The sequence below is a fragment of the Varroa destructor genome, unplaced genomic scaffold, assembly GCF_002443255.2.
Source record: "Varroa destructor unplaced genomic scaffold, Vdes_3.0 BEIS01000002.1, whole genome shotgun sequence".
In the NCBI taxonomy this organism is placed as follows: Eukaryota; Metazoa; Arthropoda; class Arachnida; order Mesostigmata; family Varroidae; genus Varroa; species Varroa destructor.
In genome coordinates this window covers 52,828,288-52,847,829 of record NW_019211455.1, presented here as the reverse complement: position 1 = coordinate 52,847,829, position 19,542 = coordinate 52,828,288, and the positions used below count along the sequence as shown (strand labels likewise).

The following is a 19,542-nucleotide window of genomic DNA, read 5'->3' as shown; positions in this document are numbered from 1 at the left end:
GTAGTTGTTGAAAATACGGCTCGTCAATCCGGTCTGTAATTTTTAACGCATAAAACTAGATTTGATAGTTGATAAAGCCAGGCTTTTTAGCTTCGATTTTTTAAGAACTTTCATTGTAATCCGGCTACGAGGTTGCTTATCCAGGCAACCTCTAATATCATGTGTATTCGTGCGATATTGTTAAGTCGCTAATGTCATGAAGCTCCCCACAATTTCTTTAAAAAAAAAAGGCCCATATCAGATGTCAAACAAAAAGCTTAGGAACGAAGCGCCATCGACCTACATTCGAGTTCTAATCATTGGCCTGACCCTTTTCAGTCTCAATGAGCCGCCATACTTTCTAACATGGCTATTATATAATAGTACAGATGTATATATGGAATACATACAAAGAGCTAAATCTGAGTTATTCTGTCTCGATCGCTTCCGATCGATGTCTTAAACTATCTTGTCCACGCAGACGTCTTGAGAGTTGGGAAATGGTCGATTGTTGCTAAGCCTTGTGGCATGCCAATGAACGACGGGGGACAGTAGTAGGCCGGAACCTATACACTACACAACGTACGTGTCCTTCTGACCACATTGACCTACCAACCAACCAAAGCGTCGTGTATTCGTTACCCCGCTCATACGCTGTTACGTATGTGTACTACTAATACCGGTAATATATTGTTTTCTATACGGTTTGACGATGCCGTCTGAATCCTGGCTTAACTTCTTTTCCATTTTGGACGAGGTTCCTGTTAAGCGGCTTGTAATCGCGACGGCGATATCAGTAATGCTATACACTAGCGTAGATGTTGTCGCTGGTCAAAGCAATACGGCTCAAAATCGGCGAACGCATCAGCGAATGAGGCAGCCAACTCGCGTATTTTAACTGGCGCCAACAACGCTTCTGGTCGCGACTTTCTGCCGTTGTTTCCCTTAGCTAGCTTATAGTGCCCAATTAGCCCAACTACCAGTGTTACTGCTAATATACGGCCCATCGATCAAACGACGTTGGAACTTGGTTGGCTTCGCTTATGCATTCAGCCAACGACGATCTCCTGTCAAATCCGGTTGACCATGCGGACCAACGAATGTCCCACAGCGCCGATGGGCACTAGCAGCCCTACATAGACTCACCGCCCGCTTCGGTCCAATAGTGGGTCGCTGGGCTCGCCTAGTCGGCACACAGACGCCACTATTGCGACTCGCCGAAGGTCGATGTCCCTGTAGGAGAGGTCCTGCTATGGACCAATAGGCGACGCCGTTGCTGCTGCTGCTGCTACTGTATCTGTCCACTTCTCTCTACTAGTCGTTCTTGTTACCAGCGTCGTTGATCTATACTACGCGCGCTTCCGCGCTGATTCCCCTTCCGTTTCTGTCAATACAGAAAATGACGTACAGGGCAGCCATAAAGACAGAGATAAAGGCATCAGGAACTGGTGAGAGATAGAGCGAAAAAGTGTGATAGACATAAACGGATTAATGTCTGCATTACGCCATGGCAAAAGACGAAAGGAGTATCTCTTCGTCGATCAAAGTTTACGTATGAGTGACAAGGGAACCTCTCTCCGCCCGTATCCCCATACTCTACAACAAAATCGTCTCATTGGGGTCGCATTTAATTTATTCTGGTAAACCGTTTCTTGGCTGAGTCGATAGATTCAGATCGAATTAGAACAAAAAATAAGTTATTGGAGTTTCATGATACTGTTTATCTGAATGCTGTGTCATGAGAAAGACGAGTTATTGGGCTACATTGGAGTAATAAATATAACTCCCTTGGGATCGATGGACCCTTGAACTGGTAATTGTTACATTACAGTTTTCGGTAAATAAAAGGTATAGAAAAAAAATGTCGATCGTGAATGCAAGATAGAATTAGGTAATCAATATTATTTCTTAAAAAGGCATAACCGGACTAAGGCACATAATCTCAATCCGGGGATACATATTCCATGAAATTCATTCTTTCATCGTCGGTAGGTACATTTTTTCAGCTTTAATTTCCGTTGGGTATTCGCATTGGCCTCGCCTACCCATTTTAACATGTGCTAATTTAATCCTCTAATTTTGCCGGTGCACGAATAAATTCTTTATCACAAAACTTACTAGTCAATAGCTTGTTTTTCAAAAAAAAAAGGGCAACGATTTGAACAGGGATCGTCATCGGGTTAGGAACGGTGTCGGCGGTTGTTGATGATTCTGGATGACTATTTTCCTTGGCTTTCCTATTTTTGCTTGGCTTCCTTCTAGCGATATTTTCCAATGCACTTTTCAGCGCCTGAGTGCTAACTTCAACGACGATGCGGCCGGATACATGAAACTGTACTGTCCAATGTATGATGAGGACCTCCTTAGGAGTTTATGAATGCTACGACTGGGAAAAAGGCAGTGAGTTAGTTAACACGCTTGTCCCCTGTCAGTTGCTTTTTACCTAGACCAAACAACACCGGCTGTAGGCAAAAAGTACCATGTCCTAATCTACCAATTCCCTTCTATCAAACATGGAACACCTAATTTAGTATTTGCGTGAAAAGTTTCTTTCACTACACTCACATGAATAGGCTAATGTGATCAGTTGGACAGTCCGTCCTCAGTATCGAAGCTAGCGAACGTTCGATATGATGTATCTACATGTATTTAGAAGTAAAAAATCAGTAGCAAAATATACATTCTCAGCTTTAAACGAAGGTACTGCTTCTGGGACCAACAGCTCGGATTGATCGTAACTTCTGGGTACAAGTGTTGATAGTCGTTTCGATCTTGCGAAATTTTTCAATAATAGTTAACTGGTTCTTGAACAACTTCGATCGACCGTTACCATTTGGTGTGTTAGGCGGCTATCGTAACTCATAGATAGCAGTAAATCTCGGTCGCGAACGAGTTGACTGGCCCCATTATGCAACGTAGCTTTGTCTACACAATATGTACGCGGTATCAGGTAGAAAATATCAGATTTTGTCTCTAATTGTACACATTTACGTAGCCGAACTGCTAACACGCGCAAGACATACAAGCTGGAAAGACCAGATAAAACAGTGAGATACGGTCATACCTGCGAAAGTAACAATGAATCAAAATAGATAGCGAATAAAAAACAAGTGACGACAGTCCTAAGATTTGGCCACCTGTGCCTCGGACAAAATATGATTTGACGGTTTTTTAACATGTACGTCAACACCTATATCCATTACATGCTATACTACTAGGTTGACAGTAACCGAAAGGATTCACTAGGCCAAACAACAGCAGGCTTGTAGCATGGCTTACCAACTCAGATTCAGTCCTTTCTCACAGTTGTGTGTGTTATATGGACAAAGAGCGGAGTAGGACGAAGCAAAAATAAGGGCACTTTGCCGCCAGGCCAGAGCATGCAGTTTATACAGTAACCGGTAGGAGCAGTTTGTGTTCATGTCAGTATTGTAAAGTAGATTAGTGATAAGTACTAAGTTGAATGGCAAGTTCCTCACAACAATTTAGTGCAAAGCATAAAGACGTTTCGAGGTTTTTCGACAATGCGTTAACAGGGCGGACGACCATCTTAATTACTCACTTTAGAACATTATGCAAATCAATTTACTCAATTGGCCCTCTGTGTCGTTATGTGTAGCGCATACACTGGCTCTTCACTAACTGCGGAGGCCAGCTGTTATGAAAATATACGAGGCTAACTGCATGTATTATAATAACTCTGTCAAAGGATCTTTGATGACAATGACGAGACCATTCAAAAAGATACCGACCATTAATCTTCGAGTAAAAAACATTCCCACCAATGGTAGCACGGACCTATTTAAGTATTTGAAGTACCATTACCAGCCCGCTTGACTCGATACGCTTGTAAACTTTGAATGACTGTTGCATGTTCGACACCGAAGACCGCATCGTTTGCCGCCTAATAATCAAAAAACAAACAGAACGCCTTAATTAAAAAAAAAAAAAACTTGACATTGCGAAGAACCGATCGACTAAACGCGACTCGTTTTGAATGGGACATATAGGACAAGAAATGGGATCAATGAAAGAACCAGCAGTCACTCTTGTCATGGCACAAACTAGGAAGACTAGTAGACCCGTTCTTATGGTACGGCATGCAGAAGGACAAATTAGCCTATCATCACTTAGGTAAATCACGTCTCAAGACGTATATTCGCGCCTGCCGAAACGTCATTGACTATACATTAGCAAGTGTCATGTACTGCATTATAACTGCACGTGTCTGGCCTGTGTTTGTAACGGAGTCGCTATGCTAGGCACCGAGGTGCAGTATGTGACGGCTGCATGAACTGGGCATCCATACCTATACGTAGATAGTGGTAACCGAAAGAATTGACAATACTATTTGCTTTATCAAGTTGTTGTCTCACGGACTTTTAGTTTTGGCTGATCGTCGGCTGTTGTTTGCATGGGTGTTCCCATGCTTGTTCATGTTTGTTGACCCACCGGAGACAATTGGCTTTCATACATAACAACAAATCTTTAGTACCTGCTAGTGATGTCTGTTTTTCGTCAGAGGGAAACAGTAGTGTTTAGCAAGAAATTTGTTAAATACACATCAACTTGTATACAACCTACTCTCATCTTTCGGTCAATATACTTATTTATTCTATTTCGCCGGAAATTTACAGGTTTGAAGTCGAAAAATTCGAAAAGTTTACCATCAACCTTTTTTTATTGTCAGACATACTGTTTTTCCAGCAGTCGGAAAAGGTAATAATCCATCGGCAAGGACTTTGCCAAATACAGTAGATGTGCGACAATTGTCCGTCGTTCCTCGTTTACTCGATGTAACCCTTCGTCGACCCTCAAGCGCTTTCCGGCATACGAGACGCTTTCAGTGTTTTTATGTTTGGCATTGAAGACGCCTGGTGGCAATCGAGGGTTCGCAACCCATCTTCCAATCGGCCAATTACTTAACGAGCTGTTTGATAACGATCCCCATCCAATGTCAATGAGAACCTCTGATGACCTAAAGGAGTGAGGTGCATCCTTCCAGCGAAATATGTTCCTGTTGAAGTCAACGAGCCATGCCTGCACTGTACTCGCTGTATACACGCCCGCATATATATCGAGCCGCTTGTGCCGTTCCAAGTGGCCTATAGATGTACACATATAGTGGAGAGAAAATGTGATGATACTTTTACGAAACCAATACATTACTAAGTACATAGGAGTACAGCTCGAGAATGTACCGATGGCCGATTCTGATTGGTTTAAGTGGCTACAAGCCGATTTAATCGGCACAGTCGTCATTTTTTATTAGTCGAATGATTGCCTTTTTACGGTTGGCATGCTCTCCTCGACCCATTTTTTTCAATACAATTAGATCTTCAATGTGAATCTAAACGACTATTTTGGCTAAGACTTGTCCCCGTGTCAATACCTGTCACATTCACTATTGCTGCTTGCACTGCCGCTTCTATCGAGGCATCACCGGAAGCCAAGTGCTGCCAACTCTTCATCCCGAAAATCGTCTAGCCGGACCAGCTGATGAGGAGCAGCATCAGCATTCACACGATAAGAAGTATTCTGGCCAATTAAAGGAATTTGTTGTAAAACGGCCAACAGCGAGGACAGTGACGGCTACGGCAGAGGCGAAGAAGTCTATTAAAAAAAAAAAAAAAAAAAAAAAAAACGAACGAACGATCGATAAAGCTAACAAGCCTGTTATAAGCGTGGTGAGGATTTTGTATTTGCTGCTGTGGCCACTTCGTCGCGTCGATATGCACAGACGGTCGATATGGGCGTCGGCGTGAGTGGCGCTTCTATGCGTTTGTCTGCAATAGTAATAGCATGAATTCGCAATGTTTCCACCAGACCTATCTTTCTGAACCACATCGGACTTGAAATCCACGCGGTCACACCACGCCGATTCGACAGCTACGCTATTTAATCTATTATCATAGAATCAGTTTAGCGCACCTTCAATGCACCCTCTGCTTCAATACTGATCTTCAATCTCGTCCCTGTAACACATGTTAAAATGTAGTTACCAATGCGGATGTGTCGCAGAAATGATGGCCGCAATGCTGCTACAACATTGCTACATAAGCTGCGACGCGGAAGCCGCTTAGGGCTGTATTCTTTTTTATTTTTTACAAAATTTATAATATTTAGTTAGAAAGCACTAAATTTACAATAAATATATTTTTTTTTTGTTGATACGACGAATCTTGCCTCTTTTTGACTATGCGACTGTGATATGGATTGCGTTTTTGTCAACGCGGCGCTTATGTTTAAAATCAATTATCATACATATATAGAGAAATGTGAAATTCTATGGACCAATGCTTGTTTTTCTAACAGAAGGATGTTATTTAAAATGTTTAAACTATCAAACATTTATAGATACATACGGGTTAGTCGAAATCGGGTCACTAGATTTGTTATTTGCCTGTACGTCAACAAGTGGGGCCAGCGAAACAGCAATATGTTTTTTTCGCATTTCCTCAAATGTTTTCTGAATGATAAAGAAACAAACTTACTACCTTAGTTTTCTACCGCTGTAACTTGAAGGGCATGTTTCGTTTCAGAAAGGCCATTACACTGATTTAGATTACACGATCCTTTTGGTCGCTTATATATATGTATATGAGACAGGGCAATATGGAACTGTATAGGTCTTACTTATTAAGGCTTACATTTACTAGCTTTGGAACGAATTAAAAAAAATGAAATAAAATAAAAACTATGTGACTTTAATGTACAATTCAGCTTCATAGAAATACGTATATGTATATACGAGTCAAGAATAGCTAAACATCGTAGTGTTGTGCTCGTTTTACCATATGTGATTGCTGTGAGCAACGGATCGCGTGCGGTGTCCTAAAGAGAAATGTTGATAACCTTAATCGACAACGGATTTTTCGCACAAAATAATACTGTCGACATCTGGAACACGCTGCAAAAAATCATTAATATAGATCACAATTTACAATATCAGAATCACGCATAACTACGATAGAACTATTGTGCTTCAGTGCGGTAAAATTCAAAAAATGGCGCCAAAAAAAAGAATGCGATTCATACAAGTACTTAGGCTATTCAAAATCTGCCTTGACACCTATAATTGACATATTGTAACATTTGATCTGCCTAAGTTAACAGTAAGTGAATGTTACACATTTCCTTCTCGAGCTATAATCACAGTAGTTTCTATGAAAAAAAAAAACAACAAAGAATGTTCTCTTTAGCTCTACCGAATGTGAGATTTTTTCGTAGAAAATTATCACTGCTTGTGTATCCCATCTCAATATGGCTCATGTAACAATATAGGTATCGTAAATGGACCCTGAAAATAAATCAAGTCCATTTAGGCTACATGGCGAAAGGGTTTGAAGAACATATTAGAATCATTCTGCTCTTGTTGTTTTTACAAGGTTGTTTTTTGGGGATAGCGTTTAGCACATTTTCACCCATATAGCCGCCAGTATATATATATATATATATATATATATATATATGTATATGTATATATGCACATATATGTATATGTATATATACATATATATATATAGGTCACTGTACGTAAGCAGGTAAGTGCGCAGCGTAGACAGATATTTTGGGCTGGTACGAGTGCTAATTCAGTTTACATGTAATCGATATAAACATATGTCTCGCTTATTAATGGTCACACGCATTTACCGCGCATAAACCTGATCGCTGTATTTAGCTGAGTTTTTCAGTTTTTCCTCTCTTTCTCTTTCTGTTTCCCTTTTTCTTTGAGTACGAGATTTATTGTAGGTAAACAGTAACGATCACACAAAATGGGAATATAAACATCGGTGAATAGATCAATTAAATTGGCTATTTACTTCGAACTTGAGTCGCGCTTTGGTCGGCGCCTTGCCAACATACGTAGATCGACTGATGTCCACCAGACGTGCGTAGACGGAAAAGCTCCCCAAAGATTAGACCGAGTAGAAATACACTATGTATGTATACATATATATATATATATATACATATATACATTTCGTCATTAAATCTTCATAAAATCACTAATTTTTAGCGCCAGAACGAACGATGATACGGAATGATTGCTACGGCAGCAGGAATGAACCGGATGCTGGTATCGCCGTTGAATTTTCGGCTGGCGGCCAATGGCAATAGAAGCGCTGCCAAGAAAAATGATCGACTTCCAGCAAAAATTCTGGCGTCCGAAATGTCGCATCGGAACGGGCCAGAAAAATAAGAAGTACGGGTTTAATTTGCATCTTCAATAGTCGTTCTACGTCGAAGTGCTTTTGATCTGGAGGACTTTGCTGTCGTCAGCTAACAGCTTCTTATTTTTTTTTTCTCAGACGGCGGTTTCGTAGAACTGTTAGCTGTACTAGTTCCACGAGCTATAATTTGCAATATAAATAGAATTCGTATCCAAAGATAGTCTTGATGGAATTATGCCTGACATTACACTCCGATCTTCACTGACGCAAAGCGATACCGAGGATGATGCTTGATGTGTAGTTGTGCGCAATCCCAAAGCACATTCATGAAAAGGACGAGGATAAGGTAGTATCGTAGGTCAGCAAACCGACGAACCCAGATAGATGCATCTTTGAACGAGAGCACTCTATGTGCTAAAGGAGGGTTCTGAGGATAATGATTCACCAGCGCTTAGATCAGCGATCAAGACAAATAAGAATTACATAGGCCAATCTTTATAAAACGCAGTTAAAATGTGGGCAGGGTGGGGGCTTTAACCGAACCAATCAAAGCAATGCGGATATTGGGCAGTCACTATGATATATACAAAAACAAGGTAGAGGCAACCGATGTCTAATGAAATACTTGTGATTATGTAGGGTTTTACATAAACAACACAGCGGTAAGGAGTGAACGGTGGTGGATCAGCGATAGGACGCGCTATAACATAAATTTTCAAAATATCGTAGCTCCGGAAAAGTACGCGTTGGAACGCTGAATCGTTGAACTGTCCGTGTGGGAACAGAGAGTTCTGATTTGGAATACACACATCGCTGCCGCTTCCAGCGTCAGCGAAAATTTGGAGCAAAGATGTCTACCCGACTGATCGGACTGGAGGACGGAAAAACAGCAGCAGCAGCAGTAAGGACGAAAACGTTAGAAGTCGACTGCGACCAATGGCGGCCAGCGTTTTCGATCGTGATGAACGCACCAGTCTTGACTACTGCCGAACACATGCTTGTCCTTTTTTCAGTAGTGGTTTGCTAATAGTAATGGGAAGCAAATGAAGATACAGTAGTTGGCAGGGCCTTTTATCGGGGGTGCTAGTGAAATGTAAATAGCTTCTCGTCCTGTCCGCCCTCGTCCTGTAACAGATTCGGTCAGTAACTGAACGTACATACATTCGAGATCGAATGTACTGGCAACACGTACTACATTCAGATGCTATTGTGGTTTGCCGCTGTTCCCACTGTTAGTAGACTGGCTATACGATGCAAGACTGGTCTAATGATTGAAAAGAAAGGATTAGAGCGATAGCAAAATTCACGGGCCTGAATATGGTGCGGGGTGATCCGCATACCCCTGAGGATATAAGTTTGATTACCTGTAATTTACTTATTTTAGATGTACTCGTTGTTATATTCGCGCATGAAAAGTATGTAGTACACTATGTGTTGGACGTGATAAACAGAGACTTGTTTTGTTACGTATGATTCGCCAGTATCGAAATAGCATAGCATTATCTCAAATTAAATACTAATACGCAAATATTTACTATGCTTTGTTGTACTTTTGCTTCGAAACAATTTCAGGTGATTCCGTCTTCACTCGGACAGCTTCATCATCATCAACGGTCGGGGCCTAAAGTTTTCAGCAGATAAACCTCGCCTACGCCTTCACACGAACAACAGAATGAAGCGATTCACAAATACGTGTAACAAGCAGTCTCGAATATGTTTGGTTAGACTGTTTCTTGTCAGGCTGCAGGACGCTGAACACAGGCCTTCGCAGGAAAAAAACCGTACAACCAAATTAAAAGAGAATGTAAGCTGTAATTAAAAAGCCACTACTCCAGCCTCTCTACGAGAACTGAAGATCGATTGTCACATTTGCATAACTGCCGTGCTAAGAAAGATGACAGGGGTTTGAATATGTTGCTAGGCCTATCCTAAAGGCTAGAAAACGTGAGATTCTGCTACCTTGGCTGGTCACTGGGTCGTTGTCTTGAGACAGAGGGGAATCGTGACCCTACCATTGGGATTAATCATTGGTACCGTGCTACACAGAAGAGAAGATCAACCTTACTTATCCCATACTTTTAATAAGTGCTATAATAAGCAATAAATTGTAATTAAAAATAGAACAAAGGCATCACCTGTTAGAGGAATATACTTTCATATATATATATATATATATATATATATATATATATATATATAGTATACAATGCGGTGACTCCCGAATTCGTTCGTGGAGTTGCCACCTTCTTAAAAAATTCAAGTCGAAAAAGGGTACAATACAAGGAAATCAAAGGAATTGTCGAACTGACAAGGGCAAGGGAGTCTGAACTAAGCACCCTGAGAATAAAGAATAGATATCGCAATCTCAGAGTTTACTTTTTATGAAGGAATCTTATTTGATCAAGATATCATCGAGAAGAATCACTTCAGAACGCTTAGGGGTCCAATATTTTGTAGATCCACATTTTTTGGTAGAAGATTTAATAAGTGCCAAAAAAGTCTCGTGTGGGCTGGAGAGCGCTGGTTAGAAGCTGTACGACACGCGCGCCTGTCTTGAGAACGCCGAGAGACACAACATTGAGCACTAGCAACTGCTGTCGTTGAGAACAATCGCTATAGACTGATAGCAGAGTCATGGCTGAGCATCACGAGCTCGTCGAAGAAATGACGACTTTGGAGCGGATGTCGACGCAGGAGCGACTCAAGCATGCCAAAAAGCGCCGTATTCAACAGCTCAAGAAGTGGACGCAACGAGAGAAGGAGCTCAAACGGAAGGAGCAACGTCAGGAGAAGAGCGGAGCTAAGGTGAGTGTAAATGGGTTCGTTATTCGAGGTGGTTCAAAACCAACTACCTCAGACTACCGTACTGAATCTACATAGAGTTTACTAAACAACGAGTACAGCAATGCTGACTATGTGGTTTAGGTAATATAGTGAACGTCTGCTAGCGATACCCGTTGGCAAAAGACTTCAGATTAAGCAACCTGTTATTGTTTTATTTACAAAGTACAAAAGTGCTTTTTTTTGCAAAGGATGCGAAGATTTCTTTCTGGCAGTCGCATACAACAATGGAAATGTGAAACTTTAAATATGGCCTAATCAGCTAGCCGGAATACAGCCATGCAAACGATCGAAATGCATTGTATCCTCCTAAATCTATAAAGGTTGCAGTCGCTTAATATATGACCCTAATAAAGAGCGTTGGAACATTAAGCCCAGTAGAAAAATTCCTACTCTCATTAGAGTTGTTCGCTACAAGATGTCATTTATCAAGGTTCCGTTTCACAGGCTCTCAGGGCAAACACCGGTAATAACGTACGGTGTCGGCAGGAGTGATCTTGAAGCTCGGAATTAGAGTCGCGTGAAGATCAATCATTCAGTAGAACAATTGTTCATTTGCACTGCGAGCGTTCAAAGCTCATTGCACTGGGTACATACTAGTCTATAATGGGGTATTTGTCCATCTTGACCGTCATCAACATTAGTATTGATAATAACGTTTAAGTTATTCACACAAAGGAAAAACTTCTTAATGAGCTAGCCTGCCTAGCCGAGATAACGACTAAGTTCTGTAGCCATATACTGAATAAGCCAGTTACGGAAGAAAGATCGCTTGTCGTCGATCGCTTCTTTATCATGGCATTCATCATCACGATGTTCAATAGACGCAATTTTTATAACCTAAAGTGCTACTTAATCAGGAAAGTACCGCATTGTTGAAATGACGGACGTAATTAGTGGTCATATGCATTACACATATGCTACCGTAACAAAATACGTGTACGTTTCGTAAGAAACTACGTTACTATATCCACCTACTCCAATACGATATCACCTGACTAGACTTCCGTACAGTAAATTCTACTTATTTTAATAGTTTGATTAAAACTTGTCTCTCTTAACTGTTGACAAAAATTATCACAAATACACCTCAGTTGCGATACAATTGCAAGCTTAGTTCTTCGTTGTCTGCCTTCTAGGATGCCATTCAAGACTAATTAATTTCCCAAGAGATTCGTTTTCAAATTGACTAGTATAGACGGTAGAAGCAGATTTCGCTTGCCGGAGACCAGATCTCTCTTTTGCTAACAACCCCTTTCTCCCCCATGTGCTTAACGTTTCGAAGAAGCTCCACGGATAATCGTCTAAGATTTACCAAATTTGACCCGCTTTTGTACGTATAATGCAGCTGTCGTTTAGCGCCTTTGAAACCCCTTCTTTTTCGTTCTTGATCGCTTTATACTGCCCTCTTTGTCAGTTCTTTAATTTAGTCATTCACCCACATGATACTTACGAGCAGTTCGACTCAAATTATTCAGACTGCTGCATAAAATGCAGCCCTTCTTTGGTCACCATGGAACGAATATCGTAGGGCGTACTCGGAGAGAGTGTAAAATCTGGAGAGCATCATATGCCGCTCAATCATGAAATTTTACTAAAACAAATAAGTCTGGCAGAGTTCGACCAAAATGGCGATAAATGGGCTTTTTTTATGAGCAACTTGCTTTAAGTGGAAGTCGAAATGGACGAAAAGTTTACACGAAACGAGGGTCTCCTCTACTTAGCCAGCTATGTGTGTTACTTATATGTAGGCTATATATAAGTTATACATCTAGAATAAGGTTTTAGATAAAATAAAGGAGCTAACTTATGCAAGTAGTCATAGGATCTCGCGCACTTTATGCATATGTATATTTATCAAAGTGCCTCGCTCTGTCCAGCTATAGCCTGGGTAGGCAGCAGTAGTTTCCTTTCAGCCCTAAGACACCAAAATTTTGAGGTAACAGTAACGTGGGTAAACGCGAAAGTTATATCACGACTGGTGGTAGCTACGAACCCAATTCGAAAAATGCTAGTCAGTGGTCTTCTTAGCCCCACTTATCCCTACGCCCTATTGACAAGGTCAGCGTACTGTTTCATTCGTTCTCCTTATCCGATTTCTATTATTTCTTAGATAATTTTCACTCATACGAACAGTGTGCGCATTTACTTTTGCGGCATTATAATAAACGTATCAAAGTATCTGTGTGAAATCTGCGAAAACGCACAACTGATTGTTCGTTATGACGTCGCACTTTGTAGTCTTTCTTTCCATCTAAGTTCTTCTCTAAATTTAAGAAAAATCTTTGAATCGACAGGGTACAGAACCGCTTAGACCTTGCACTCCAGCTCTTATCTACATGCGCGTTTGTAGATACCGCGCTATACAGGTACCTAACTGTAAAAGTAAACAGAGATAAATTCTCTTAGTTTTTTTCAATTACTATGTTTTTCATATCGATGACATGTTTACGTTTGTGCTTCTTCGGACACGACAGTGACGAAATGTGTTATCTGTCTTGTATTATAATCGAGTAAGAGCAGCAAATTTTGGCTGTTGCCGTGGAGGGTCCTTAATTCACTCTGCCGCTGAACGTTTGCCTATCATCAGGCTAGCGGCAGGTGACATTTGCAGGCCAGGCCTAGTCAATCGAGTACTGCCAGGTCGGACGGTCAATTAAGGTGGAACTGGCACAGAAGTATAGACGTGTTAAATAGGCTCAAGTGCGTATCGATGTATAATAACTAAAGTACGTTAATTTAGCATCGTTTAGAGTGTCTCACGACTGACAACAGCGCGAGGCCAGACCTCTCAGTCGCATGTGACGAATGAAGGATCGACAGTGTTCCTCGAAACGAAAAAGAATGGGAAATCGAGGGAATGACTACCCTCTCTGAGGCCTTTAGATATTTGTTCTGTCCGATGAACGTCAGATCAGAAGATGAAACGTAAGCATTTTTCGATCGGCATGCCTCGTATGAACATGAGGTCGCCAAACTGAGATAAATTGTGTATCAATGATTCTATACAACATATGAGACACATATAGGCAGACTCGCGGAGCCGAGTATTTTCTAGAGCCCATACGTTTAACATATCAACGTCAGCATGTTTGATTGAGGTCAGCTGCTGTGGACTTACTGAATCCATAATAATATTAACTCATTCGCCGCCCCAGACCGGTGATAATTCTCGGCTAACATTATGAGAGCAACCTTGAATTATCCAATATTTGTAGATGCCCATGGAGAAGTCCGTGATGTCTGGATTTCGTCATCAAGTAGTTATATAGTATTAGTATGACGTTGACGAGCGTGTAGATATGCCACATTAAAAGCTCAAGCGTACTCGCTATACTCGTTCATTGGTGTTAACTGGTTGGGTTAATTTAACTACGAGGCGCTTTTCGAGCTAAAATCTGGACAAACGGACTGCCCTGGTTAGCTCTCGTTTGCCCTAGATGATACCAAACGGCGACAGAATGCCTGTATCTACATTTGCAAATGGTCGTTATTGCTGTCGTTGTTGTTGTTGTTGTTGTTGTTGTTGTTGTCGTGAGAGATCTCGCGTGCCAGTGCACGACGAGCGTACTTGTATGGACATGATAAAGCGAGCGAGCGAGCGATTGCAAGATTACTAAAGTAAATTTAACGTCGATATCATTTTGAAATGTCCACGTCGGTGGGATACGTATATATTCCTATAGTTCAACAAATTTACATAATATTTTCATAGACAGATGGCTTGCCGCGCATAACGGGTAAGGAGGACCAAGACAAGAAGACTTCTGCCAGAAGACTACGTCCAGTCACGAAATCATTTACAGATGAGCAAAATTGTAATTTTACCTATGTAAGAAAAACATTTTTTGTATTTGACATGTATCAGTTAGCGACCTTTCGATTCATTGACAGAGGAGTCCGGAAGTCGGCAGCGCTTCTATCCACACCTGCCAGTGAACAAGATTTCGAACTCGGCTTTTGCTGTAACCCGTCTTCGTCCGGCTAATACTGTATGAAACGAAAGCGTTATAGTTTGTGGAGCATCGATAAATGTCCACTCATCTATATGGGCCCTAGGTATAGGCAGCTTTTGAAAGACCAAGGCCCACCTCCGGGATAGCAACTGAATGGAAAAGAACTATATGCCTGTTATAAGCGCGCGTTTCAAAACCTGCACAAACTCACATAATATAATCTGGAATATATTTCTAGGGAGCCACTGCTCGACATTTATCGCTAGCCTTGTGCTGGTTATCTCGTTCCGTAGCTGCGGCCGGATAGACTATCCTACTTGTGCGACGTCCTATTCGGGCAACTTCTTTGTTCTCTGGTACTTTATGCGTGTTGTAACATACCATTACGTTTGGTTGACTGAACAATGAATTCGAGGAGCTGGCCGCATACAAGCCATACCTTCTTCCATTGCTAGGAGTGGGTAGGACACAGATTTTTCATGCACAGTTTGCACCCGTTCGCGAGGGCGTACGTGCCTTGTAATGTTAAGGCACGCTAAGCTTTTGAAGGCGTGCTTTCTCTCTCACGCACTGCATCCGTGGTGAATCTATTAACCGACATAAGAGAGAGAAAAAGGCGGCAAGCTTCAGAAGCCTGGAAGCAGAGTCAGGATGAACGCGCAACCTTAGTTAGGGCGGATGCTTTGTGATGCCAGCGCTGCTTCTCTCGTTAAGTTCCCTTAGTCGGTTGCTTGCACAGTAGCCTTTTGTGGAACTGGGTCCTCCCTAGGCGTTCTCCTGTTCACTTGCTCGGCTCAAGTCTACCTCAGGTCAGCATATGGCCAGCATAGCTCATTGATCTGCCGGACGGCAGCAAAACGCCACTACGGCAATAGATATTTAATATCGTTTTCATCATTAACTTGCCAGCGACGGCAGGGACTTACTTAGAAAGGAGCAGCAAAAGAATAGCTATGGGTTGGGTCGCTAGGTGCCAGATGCCGGCTGCAGGTGAAGACGGTTGTCAGTTAGACGTCGGCCGCCTACGGATTCGAGATTCGTTTGGATTCAGCGTAGCTGGCAGGACGGTTACAAAGACAACAACCAAGCAAAGACCCGGCTTAGTGTGACTACCCGGAAAGGGATCCGTGAAGTTGATCCGAGATTTTCTTCCCTCTTTTCTTGGTCTTCTTTTCTCTATGCAACGACAGCTATAACCATCGCTAATGTGACCGAACGTGGAATTTTGTCGAGTGGCGGATGCATGCTTCGTTGAACTAGGAAACCCTTATGGTTGAGACAAGACGGTGGCGGCACCGTAGAAAACCCATGAACGTGATACGACAAATAGCAGTGACGCCCCGTTATCGCAGAAGGCAAAGCCAAACTGATGACAATGTGAATGGACAGAACGGATAGCGACGCGTTTTTTCGTAGCAGTACGTCGTACGAACTACGGTCAACTACACGAGAAGCGTTACCGTACCGCGTATCTATTCCTTAGATTAAAGTCGCTCATCTCTGCAACCAACGCGAATTGACAGGAATTTGTGCCTAACCAGAGTAATCGCATGACTAATAGGTGTCGTAAGGACACCTCATTTACCTTATCTGACCAAGTACGATCAGCTGTTAGTCTCATCGTTTGCTTGATTCTTGCTGATTCTTAAATCGACAAAGTCTACCTGAACAACGCCGTTTGTTCCGGTGAGATCGTGGTACGAGTGAGTCGGCCCATGACATCAATTGTTTTCCACTGGTTGGCCCTTCAACTTTCCTTCCAACTGGGCTAGAAGTCATAGTAAATTCATCCGTTGATTCACCCCGTTTTCTACAAATTTAAGTATTTACCCACGGAAACCAATCACGGAAATTCGTCGAATTAATATATGTGATATCAACACTGGGTGTCCAGAATTTCATAGAAGAAAGACGAGAGGCAAAGTAGAATTTTCATCTACAGTAACTTTAGCTACAGATAAAATCGTTGGGAATACTTGAGGAAGAAGGGAAAATTGCATTTGTCGAACGGTTTGTCTTGAGAAGAGAAAACAGATTTATGACGCAGCATAAAAACGTTTTTTGGCATAAAAAAAATATACGTTTAATTGTATGTGACGTTGCTATCGTGAGAAGTAAAATTTCGAAAGAGACAGATAATTTCACAGACACTGTTATTATTATATAATTGTACTGTACTTGAACAGTGACTCAGAGAGATTCAAATAGGTAAATTTCTAAACAGAAACTTTATTCCATATAACTTCTTGATTATCTCTTCAATTTTTATTGCAATATAAAAATTAATCAATGATTAATCGTATGCACGCGCGTCTTCTCATTAATGATGCGTCTGTATGCGCTTTGCGGCGCAGTTCCCTGCAGCTACGTGAAGATATTTTGTATGTGCGTTTTAAGATAACTATTCGTTTAGTGAACGCGTCTCCCGCGAGACACGTCTCTCTTTTCCATACTTATGCCAAATTCTTTTATATTAGGCCTATTAACTTCTGCTCTAGCAGCCAACATTTAATTAGAGGGAACGAGAAACTCTGTGTAAACACGCAGAGTAAACAGGCTCCCTATTTAAAAAAAGGTATATCGATATGCCCAGCTTGCTAGGGCTAGCGTTCTTGAACACGATGTGATTTACTTATTTGGATAAAAACCTTCATAGGACCCATTCAGGATTGAACCATGCAGTTTCATCTAATATTTGAGAATCTTGAATCCACACAAAGGATATGCTAACTCTATGCGTTTTTTGACGATTTTGTAATACCATGGACGGGGGAACCTTTCGCAGACATACTACATCATCTCTGTGATTTCCAGAGAATCAAACCTGATGAAAGCAGAACGATTAGAACTGGGAAATTTTAGGCAAACGGCTGAAAGCTGTTACCTTGAATATCAACGAAACTTACATAATACAAACCATATAAAGGACTAGGCTTTTTCGGACGACAAGATAACGACACGGATATGATCAGTCGTTGCTATGGGATTATTATAAGAAATTGAACCTAACTCGTAGCGGCTACTTCGACCACCCGAGCTACTCAGGGGTCAGGTGCGCCACAACGCCAGTTATCGCCTGCCTATTTAGTAGCTGCTGCTTTCTTTGGTACTGCGCCCCTAATGACAACAAAGTTCGGTACGTGGCAGAAAAATGTGCACCTGGTTTCCCTACTTTACTCTGGTATCCATTGCTCTTGCCGCCGATGCGGACACCAGTCGAGACGGGCGATATTTGCTAGAGGCCATTTGCTAAAGCTGGCCGCTAACGACCCACTACCAGCGGATTAAAATATATTCTAGATAAACAAGTCTTCGGTCATACAGTTGTTGCTAAAGAGCTGGACACACGCGTGGCTGAAGCTAGAAGATCCGCTCATGGTGTATTCGCATGTAACGACGTAGCGTAAAAAAGCAGAACGATTAAAAACATCGTGCATCGAAACGTTCTAAATGACGTGAGCTGATGATGAAGTAGTTTCCAAAGAGTTATCTTTTTCTCACCCCAGCGACTATGGCATATTATAAATAGATCCAAGTGATGATGAACTGCGGTATAGAAAATTATATCTGCAACAGTGGGTAGGCATCTAGGAAATATCTACGAAACTGAATAATTGCAAATGCTTCATATCGTTCTGGCAAAAGAAGAGAAAGCCGATACTATTTCAATGAAATACATGCACACACATTAATAAAGAAACGCAATGCGTCCCGTTGCTTAATAACACTGTACTATATATAAACGTTTGTAGTCTAAATTATATAGAACACATAACTGAATGTGGCCGCTTCTAGTTTTCTGTGAAAGTTCTGTTTGTCTCGATGTTTTTGTATATCGATCGGCAACGGTTTCATCTTTTCACGACGAAATCGTTCACACTGCTCTGCAATGACGAGTGCCATTGGTACACCGTTCGAGCATCCCGGGCACCATTCGGATGCCGAAAGATGGGTTATTTCGTAACGCGGTACTTAACATACAGGAAGCGGCCAAGCTCGTTTTATCATAACGACAGCAGCATCTGTTAGAAGGTGATGCGATCATTCCAGATCAAAACAGCTGAAGGAAACTAACGGCAAGTGACCACACATGCTGTGCGACGTATGCAAGCTGACGGAATATTGTAACGCTAAGTCTTTATGAGTCGTTAGGCATTATGCAGGTAACGGCGAATGCAGACATCAGATATATATATATATATATATATGTATGTGTGTACTATATCTCATACCCTCATTCGAAGCCCTCAGACCTATTTCTGAACGCGAACGCGTACGTCTCTCTAGTGTTGTTGACCCTTTTACATGTGTTTCTTAATGCGCTACCATCAATGCTCGGGGCCTGTGTGTAGTATTCGCTCCTCCTTTCTCTTTAATACCTGCTTTTTTTCCGTAGCCATATTTCTATTATGCGCAGAAAAGGAAAAGCACTAATGAAGTTGGTTTTCGCATGACAGCGAACAAACGAATAGATACGTTCTCCACGGGCAACGTAGCAAAGCTGATAACTAGCTGGCTAATGGAATGGGGCAGCGTCACGTTAGAGCTGGTGATGATAGAGGTAACCGTGTTACTATACCTACAGCGAAGTC

General features: G+C 41.7%; 1 protein-coding gene across 4 annotated transcripts in view; it reads left to right on the top strand.

Annotated features, from left to right (window-relative positions):
• The window catches only part of LOC111244045 (protein phosphatase 1 regulatory subunit 16A-like), a 242,917-nt gene that overhangs the window by 161,427 nt on the left and 61,948 nt on the right, over nt 1–19,542 (top strand). For 3 of the 4 annotated variants that reach the window (XM_022790598.2, XM_022790592.2, XM_022790593.2), the window contains exon 2: nt 9,726–10,958. In XM_022790598.2, the coding sequence (XP_022646333.1) occupies nt 10,788–10,958 (171 nt within the window). In that variant the 5' untranslated portion in view covers nt 9,726–10,787. Of the gene's footprint in view, nt 1–2,266; nt 2,380–9,725; nt 10,959–19,542 lie in introns of all 4 variants that reach the window. The other variant, XM_086980736.1, reaches the window with a different exon arrangement.